The sequence below is a fragment of the Priapulus caudatus genome, unplaced genomic scaffold (genome assembly GCF_000485595.1).
Source record: "Priapulus caudatus unplaced genomic scaffold, Priapulus_caudatus-5.0.1 Scaffold195, whole genome shotgun sequence".
Lineage (NCBI taxonomy): Eukaryota > Metazoa > Priapulida > Priapulimorpha > Priapulimorphida > Priapulidae > Priapulus > Priapulus caudatus.
In genome coordinates this window covers 27,525-35,478 of record NW_014577256.1, presented here as the reverse complement: position 1 = coordinate 35,478, position 7,954 = coordinate 27,525, and the positions used below count along the sequence as shown (strand labels likewise).

The window sequence follows — 7,954 nt, the reverse complement described above, 5'->3', positions numbered from 1 at the left end:
TAGCATTAACTTCAGCATTAACTTTACGATGTTTCTGACAACGGGCCCATGGTCCTGTGTAACTGTAGCAGTTACTTTTATTGAACATGTTGAAAACCTCAAATATGGTATGATCAATGGCCAAATAGATTCAGGGCCTGGGCGAGCAATTTACCAGGATTTGTTTGGCTTGAGAATGCATGTAACATTGAGACTGCATCGCAAAGTGAATGGATCGTACAGATTGTACACATTTATGGTCATTCAGTTTAAATTTCTCTATTTAATTTTGTCTGTGTTTGTCGTTTATGTGTAGGAGGAGATGGAGCAACGGAGGGTGCATGACATCAAGAACTATTGGCTGATCCAATATCAGAGACTAATGGATAGAAAGCCACAGGAGCTGATAGATACAGTAAGCAAGCAATATTTTAATGCATACCATTTTAATTGCATTCTCATGACGTAGTAAATTATATCAGTGTTTTTTCCCACAGGAGACAAGGTTGGAATATGCTGTACGAGAAGTTCTGGATATGGCAGGAGCATTGGAATTCATTCCGTTCTTTGCCAATCGCATCACCATAGAAACGCTTTACCAAATGACGGATGCTGACCTGAGTCGGGTGAGCTTATTGCTAAAACTCTGACCCAAGTCTTGCGAGTCAATATGCCTGAACCTGTCACGTTCCTTGAACATCTAGTCTACTCAGCGTTTTGCTGAATACATTTTCCAATTATCAGATGGGAATACGACAAGCTGAGGTGAGAACTGCGATTCTGAGGGCAGCTTCAGACCACAGGAGAGCGCAGGCAAAGTCCCACGAGAAAGCACAGGCTCTGGATGATGATGCTGTAAAGGAACCACCGCACGCAGCCTCGGCTCCACCTGCTTCCTACTTGGACTTAACCGGACCATCAGAAAATGCTGCAAGCAAGCTGCCCCCCGGTCATGTGTTGCCACCTACCGACGACTCTGGAAACATCATCGCTCGCATTCATGCTGAGTGTGTTGTCTGCATGGATCAAGAGGTTCGTAGATAATTAATCATATAGGGCATATACATAATTTATCATCTTTACCGCTCTCTATAAAAATGATCGCAACAGCACACTCAAAGAAATTCACCAACGTAGCTGGGGTGATGGTTCCGGTGTAATGGCATGTGAATCCAAACGTTTATGATGATATTTGCTTATAATACGAGCTAATTTCTTTTGCAGTGTATGGTACTGTTCCTAATGTGTGGTCATGTGTGCTGCTGTAATGACTGCGCCGGCTCATTGAAGCTCTGCCCGATGTGTCGCGCAGTAATCGAACAGCGTATACAACTCACCCATGTGTAGGAGTGCCACTGCAAGTTTTACAACTATACTACTGGCCTTCTATCCAAAGCCATCACTGGATGCCTCTTATGGAACTACCACTGGACGTTACCTAAATACGTATTGAAACAGTTGTCATCTTATATATTGACAATGTAGCTTTAACATATATACCTGTTGGTAATCCCCAAAGTGTTTGGACCTGCAATACTACTACTAGTATAAAAATCGAAGGTTTTTATTGCATCCACTATTGTTATCCATTACCAAGTTCAACGTACATATTTTAAAAATGTGTGATGATGCCTTTAATGTTAGATATTAGTTTGTCTGTTCTAACTGTCTAAACTAAATGTGGAAAGTTATGAATGGGTGAAAGTCAAGCAAATCAAGTCACTATTCATAATTATAAATAAATGTTAATATTTATATGGAATTTATTAATATTGTTGTTTACCCTGTATATGATTTTGAATAATTCTAGATTAGTAGTTTTGATCAAATAATTTATCAATGTGTACAACTGGTTTTGATAGGTGAAAGCACTGCAGAGATATGGGAGCTGAGATTGTAGGATCTAAATAGTTGTATTGAAATATATCCTATTTTTAACGTACCTTCACAACAGTTTCGATCACTGTCAGCGATCTTTATCAAGTGACCTACGTCATCATATGTGGCAGTCGATGACGTAGTATCCGCGTGACGTCACAGGATCTTCGGGGCCCCCGTCACAGGTGTTCTGGCTTTGGGCTTCAGGAGGTTGTCGTATACGTGAGAGTTTGTAGGCCCCTTCGTCTGTTCATATTAGATGGGGACTCTCTAATTTGAATCGCCTCTTTGATCTGACGGTCTGTGAGAACTGCTTATTTGCTGAGGACTCTGGCGTCCATCCAATTCGGAACGTGATTATTGTCAACCACATATGGTCCGTAATCGCTGATTTGTGTACTTCCCCTGTGGTAGAGGAGCGTGAAGCCCTGGTACGAATGGTGTTGGCGGCAGACGCCTCCACGTCCTTTTCGTGTTCTGACAGGCGGGTGCCGAACTTGCGACCGGTTTCCCCTATATAAACACTGGGGCAGTTCGAACAGCTAATCTCATAGACACATCCACAAGTGTCATCGCGTTCTATTCTGTCCTTCGGATGTACTAGAAGATTTCTGACTGTAAGGTGGGGTATGAACGATGCGCCTACCCTGTGCATACTACGTCATCGACTGCCACCTATGATGACGTAGGTCACTTGATAAAGATCGCTGGCAGTGATCGAAACTGTTGTGAAGGTACGTTAAAAATAGGATATATTTCAATATGAACCAGTTTACAGTTATCAACTAAATATCCGATGAATTTATTTCAATCTCTAAATAGATGTAAATTTGTTAAACCTGCTCTGCAAAGTTAAAACCATGGAGATTGTGCTTAACAATAAATTCCCACCGTTTTTCTGTGCATTTTTAGTACTACATCTACTGTGCTGTTTTGTAGATTGTGGTTGCATGAAATTTATGCTAAATCAACTGTGTACCCTAGTGAGCATACTTACAAACTTGCATGACATTACAGATGTCTTTGCAGAGTAAACACTATGGTGAGGAATAATGATAGTTGATTTCAAGTTCTGACAAGATATGAATGAAAATCCGAAATAGGTCTAAATATTGCAAGAATGTATGATGTACCTTCTCTAAAATAAAACGTTTTTGCCATTAAGAGATTTTCCTCTTGCTTAGTCGCTGCTGTTTATCTTGAATAAAAGTATAGCTTTTAGTATTAATTTCTGGGTGATGTGCAAAATAAGAAATTATACCACCTCCTTGTTCAATATGTCCAAAATAAATTGACCATTTTGTATTCAAACCATATATTTTTCCCCTTAACATGCTTACATGAATACACAGTCAAATTGTAATCAATTTGTACCATCTTGGTACAATAATATATGAACTGGAGATATTTTGTTACCACATGTCTAACTAATGATAAGGTTCACTTTAATAGCACTAGCAGAGAACCGTGCATGCACTCACACAAGCATGCATACATTACATAATACTTTAATAACATTGTCTGTTGTTATATACATTTGATGTACTTACTGCTTTACATAATTAACAGATGTCAACAAGGAGTAGGAAAGATTCATATGAAAGGATGTGATTAGTTGAAATGGACCCATTAAACACAAAAACCTGTCGCTTCTAGCAACATACACTGTTGAAAAGATAAATATAATGCAACAAAGACCTGAAAGTTGCAAATGGGTGAGATTTGCATGTTGTTCTAATATTTACGCATGAGCAGCCCCCAACAAATGTATGCTATATATACAATTTCTATCCCAGTATACACGACAGATATTGCTTTGTTTATATAACCATGCTCATTGGTACAACAGCGCACTGACAGAGTACTAGCAATAGTAACATTTAATCTATAAAAATTTGTTATGACAAGCAATATCAACATCTTGATAATATTGAAGGAGAGTCACTGTGATGGTCATGTGCAACAACCATAGTTTCCCTAACTCTAGCTCTCTGCCTCCTCATCTTCTCCATTCATCCCATCTTCAAGATCAATAGGGATAGGGTCATCACTTGTTCCTGCATGCGGATCAATAATCTGTTCTTCCTGGTCTATATATTCAATGTCACCATTTTCTTCTACACCTTCCTCTTCAATTTCTTCAATCTCAGGACTACTATCGTCAATGACTTCTTCAATGTCTTCATCCAGACATGCTTCTAATCGTGCACTGCTGCTCTCCTCCTCTTCCTCTTCCTCTCTCCTCTTTTTTTTATGAGCTGCACTTTCTTTCTTGCTTTTTTGGTCTCGCTTGTGGGCTGCAAAAAGCAGAACATTCTTAGACATCGTTGTTTGGTTAACTCAGCTGAGGATTCTATAGTGGTAACAACCACTCATAATTAAGGATATTACTGATTTGCAACTGCATTGTAATTATAATTGTTGATGACAGAAGCAGCTCTCAGTTATGTGAGAATCTTGGTGTTGTAAATGGCTCACACAAGCATGAACTGAACATATTAAGTTTTTTTTACAACACTGTTGCTTTTGAGTTGAATACAAGTTGATATTATCTATCTACCATTATACATTTCTAACTTAAAATAATATTAATAATGACACGACTTACCCTCTAATGTTGTTTTCAGTTCTGGAATAAAGTGATCAAATTCCATCTCGTCCAGGGCACTGAAGACATCTTGACCAGTTAATGTCTTTCTTTTTGATTTCAATGCATTATTATTAGCGCTGAAATAGAATATGACCAATTAGATATATTCTGATGATTGTTAATTTTAAAATCAAGCCTAAAAATATGTCAGCTCTACATGTTGTAGTATAAATTTATTCTTTATGTGGTTGACATTAAAAAATACTAGCTGCCGTGCAGAGCATACATATACAATTATTAAATTACACAATTATCCATGAATTATTCAAGTAGGAAATCTTTTTTGCCAAGCACTATATATATACACTTTTTAGGATCGTTTTACTCATTAAATTCTTTTAATTTCCTTGAACAAATTTGTACTTATTCTGTCTTTACCATGAGGTACAATACAACACAAAAATGCTAGCTGCCTTTCCAAGTGCCTGCTTGGCTTCCTTTGAAACATTTATTCCATCTGGAAGCTGGAATATAACAAAACAACTGGTTAAGACATGAATTAGAGATGCGAACGTTGCTTGACATGTCATGGCTACATAACACCAGGGGTTAATAATAACAAATTTGTCATTACTAACCATTCATTACTACCAAACAAGAACTGCTAGTTTCCCGTACCTACCATTAAAAGGCTGGTAATAGCCATTTGCATTGCAGCTCATGCTTTACCAGCCAAACTTCACAAGTATTCAATGATATGAATTTGTTTACTCTGGATTCCATTCCCTTAGTTCTGACCACCTGTAGCGCCATATCGTAATCCTATATAAATATAGAGAAATTTAAGAGTTCTGATGAATTCTAATAATATAAAAAATCTCCAAAGTTCATCTAGTTCTTTTTTGTTCACTCATTAATAATAATTTGACAAATTATAACAATATTTTGATATAACATAATACATTGAATAGGGTTGCCATTATAAAAAATGGTTGTGTAATCCTGCAACAGAGAATAAAGTGAGAAATTGTTCTTGCATAGTTACTTCATCTGACACTGTTCGATGCAGTTTGTAAAATCACACGAGTTTCCGTCCGGCCCTCGATCTGTCCGTTCATCAACAATTTTGGCACAAAGCCGAACGGCTTGACACATGGTGTTTATATTTAGGACATGGTGGCCACTATATAACACCCACCGGTACTTACCCCATCAAGAGAGGCAATTAAGTGGACATGTAAAATTTTAATGAGTGAACAAAAAAGAACTAGATGAACTTTGGAGATTTTTTTATATTATCAGAATTCATTAGAACTCTTAAATTTCTATAAATAGTCTATCTAAATATATATGATTACGATAAGCCTAAGGATACGGGTAGTGATTTTCCGCTTGTTTTAAAGGTCAGAAATAAGGTGTTGTATCTCTCTTATAGTACATCAATTAGAGAAGATATCTTTATCTCACATCACTCTTACTCCAATAAATTAGAGGACGCAGATATGTGAAACTCAACCACCACTTTTATTCCTCGAATCCGGAGTCCCTCTCCACTCGGCAAAACAATCCATGAACAATAGAACATTACATCTCTTCTTTTCTTTAAAGGAACACAATAACCTGGAGCAATAAACCCTTTGGCATATAACATACAATGTCCGAACTAAATTCAAACTTATTCCTGTAACACAACTGTGGAACAACTAATCTCAAGACATTGTATCTCCAACACAATAGAAACGCAATTCTACTCCATTACATAGTCAGAGTACTTAGCAGGTACTATCGTTTGCCTGTGGGATCTACGATACTGGGTTGTCAAAGAAGATTGTGGCATCTGAGACATATCTTCAGATGAACCCTGAACATCTGGATCTATAACCAGATGAGACGGGATACTAGAGAAGCGTTGCTGAAAGGAGATGTTGATCCCAATTGCGCTGAAGCGCAATCTTTTTTCGGCGCAGTGCTCCGGCGCAAGCGCTGCAACGCGACCGCGGGAACGTCCTACGACAGTATGCCAGCGCTGGCAGCTATGGATCCGTGCGGCCGAATGAATTGGCGCGCGCACGGATCCATAGCTGCAGCGAACAGTCCGCAATTTTGTGGGGACCAGCAGAGGGTAGACATTGGACGTCACAGTGTTGACTTGCTATAAAAACTGTAACATCGAGTAATCTGTTCGTAACCGGAGCTGTGTGACGCGAAATCAGAGAAAAGACTGTCGAAATCCTGACATTCGCGACCTTGCCCAGTAATGCAAACGGCTGTCAGAATCACGAAACACCTACCGGCGCTCTTCGCGCCCAACGCTGCAACGTTTTTGCAACGTTCCAATGCGAGGCTCGTACGGGAGGTGAAAGGCAGTGCGGCCTGCCCGCCGCCTATAGGCCCATAGACTGGCACTCTCTCGCACCTCTCGGCTTAGCTTAGTCACTCAATGGCTAATCGAGGTGGGAGCGAGTCCTAGTCTATATATAGCCTTTGCACCTCGCAACCTTCTTGAAAGAGTAGGCCTATACTAAAAACATGAACAATTTCGTAGTAAATAGATTTCGTATTTAGTTAGCATTATATTTTAATTGAAACGCTTCCAAGTGCCTGTGTCTAGTATAGCCTAGGGGTATTCTAACCCTAGCAAAGAGCGTTTCTTGCTAGTCGTATAGTAGTCTAGTAGTACTAGTGGTTCAAGGATACGAGAACATGGCTCCCAATATTATATGGGCCCAATGTATGTATGGCATGGCCAATAAAACCAATGTCTATTTACATCAATCAAAAAATATAATATTATATCATATAATAGGTTAGGGTTATGGTTAGGGTTCCGTCAGACGCTCCTAGTACTATAGCCGCTTACATTAACTGCCGCTGGCAGACGACCGCTTCGACCGCGCAAGATTAACCGCCAGGCGCAGTTAATGTAAGCGGCTATAGTACTAGAGCTAGGTTCGTCATTATTAGTAAGTTAGTTAATACTAGTAACAGAGTTAGCATTATTACTATTACTATTAGCTTTCCTGCGGTCTCTGGTAGTTACTAGTACTAGTACTAGTAGTGCTGGTAAACTTAGTAGTACTACTACTAGTAGTGCGGTCGGGTAACAACGCATCTTTTGCGCAACGCCTATCTTGCACACGGTCTCTAGTGCCGCTAGTGCTCAGTCTAAACATAGTGTGTGCTGTACGTGCGGGGCTTGATCTTGCCACGGCAAAAAACATTCGGGGCGGCTGGCGGCGCGCGCCGGCACCAGATGAGACGATAAATCAGTCAGGTTTCGTGTCCAATTGACTGGTACGCACGTTCATTACGCCAAGTATCTCTCGTGCTACACTACAGGTTATAGCTACTGCGAGCGTTACAAAATCGACGCGGGGCAGTCTAAGGCCTAATTGCCCTTCTTTCTGTGGCAAATTTCTTCGACATCCTCAAGAGAGACTCGTCGCCCCCATCTATGGTAGCGATAGTACGAGAATAATCCACGGCGTGTAATTAAACAAATTCAAA

At 39.6% G+C, this 7,954-nt stretch overlaps 2 protein-coding genes across 6 annotated transcripts in view; one reads left to right on the top strand and one right to left on the bottom strand.

Moving 5' to 3' along the window:
- The window catches only part of LOC106807095 (E3 ubiquitin-protein ligase LRSAM1-like), a 24,886-nt gene extending 21,865 nt beyond the window's left edge, over window positions 1-3,021 (top strand). For all 5 annotated transcript variants that reach the window (XM_014809347.1, XM_014809348.1, XM_014809345.1 and 2 more), the window contains 4 exons: window positions 296-394; window positions 477-605; window positions 724-1,011; window positions 1,204-3,021. In XM_014809347.1, coding sequence (XP_014664833.1) covers window positions 296-394; window positions 477-605; window positions 724-1,011; window positions 1,204-1,326 — 639 coding nt within the window. In that variant the 3' untranslated portion in view covers window positions 1,327-3,021. The remainder of the gene's footprint in view (window positions 1-295; window positions 395-476; window positions 606-723; window positions 1,012-1,203) is intronic.
- Window positions 3,022-3,155: 134 nt separating this feature from the next.
- On the bottom strand, window positions 3,156-5,037 carry LOC106807087 (DNA polymerase epsilon subunit 3-like). The gene is made up of 3 exons (XM_014809335.1): window positions 4,886-5,037; window positions 4,466-4,584; window positions 3,156-4,154 (listed from the first exon to the last, which is right to left on the bottom strand). The coding sequence occupies exons 1-3, from the start codon at window positions 5,035-5,037 to the stop codon at window positions 3,841-3,843; spliced, it is 585 nt and encodes a 194-aa protein (XP_014664821.1). The 3' UTR covers window positions 3,156-3,840.
- Between the last annotated feature and the right edge of the window lie 2,917 nt (window positions 5,038-7,954).

Bases quoted from the DNA above. Each gene is read 5' to 3' on its own strand.
- LOC106807087 (XM_014809335.1), bottom strand. From the start codon at position 5,037: ATGACATGTCAAGCAACGTTCGCATCTCTAATTCATGTCTTAACCAGT. The intron at 4,585-4,885 runs GTAAAGACAGAA...ATTCTATTTCAG, and splicing joins GTGTTGTATTGTACCTCATG to CGCTAATAATAATGCATTGA. The intron at 4,155-4,465 runs GTAAGTCGTGTC...TGCTTTTTGCAG, and splicing joins ACTGAAAACAACATTAGAGG to CCCACAAGCGAGACCAAAAA.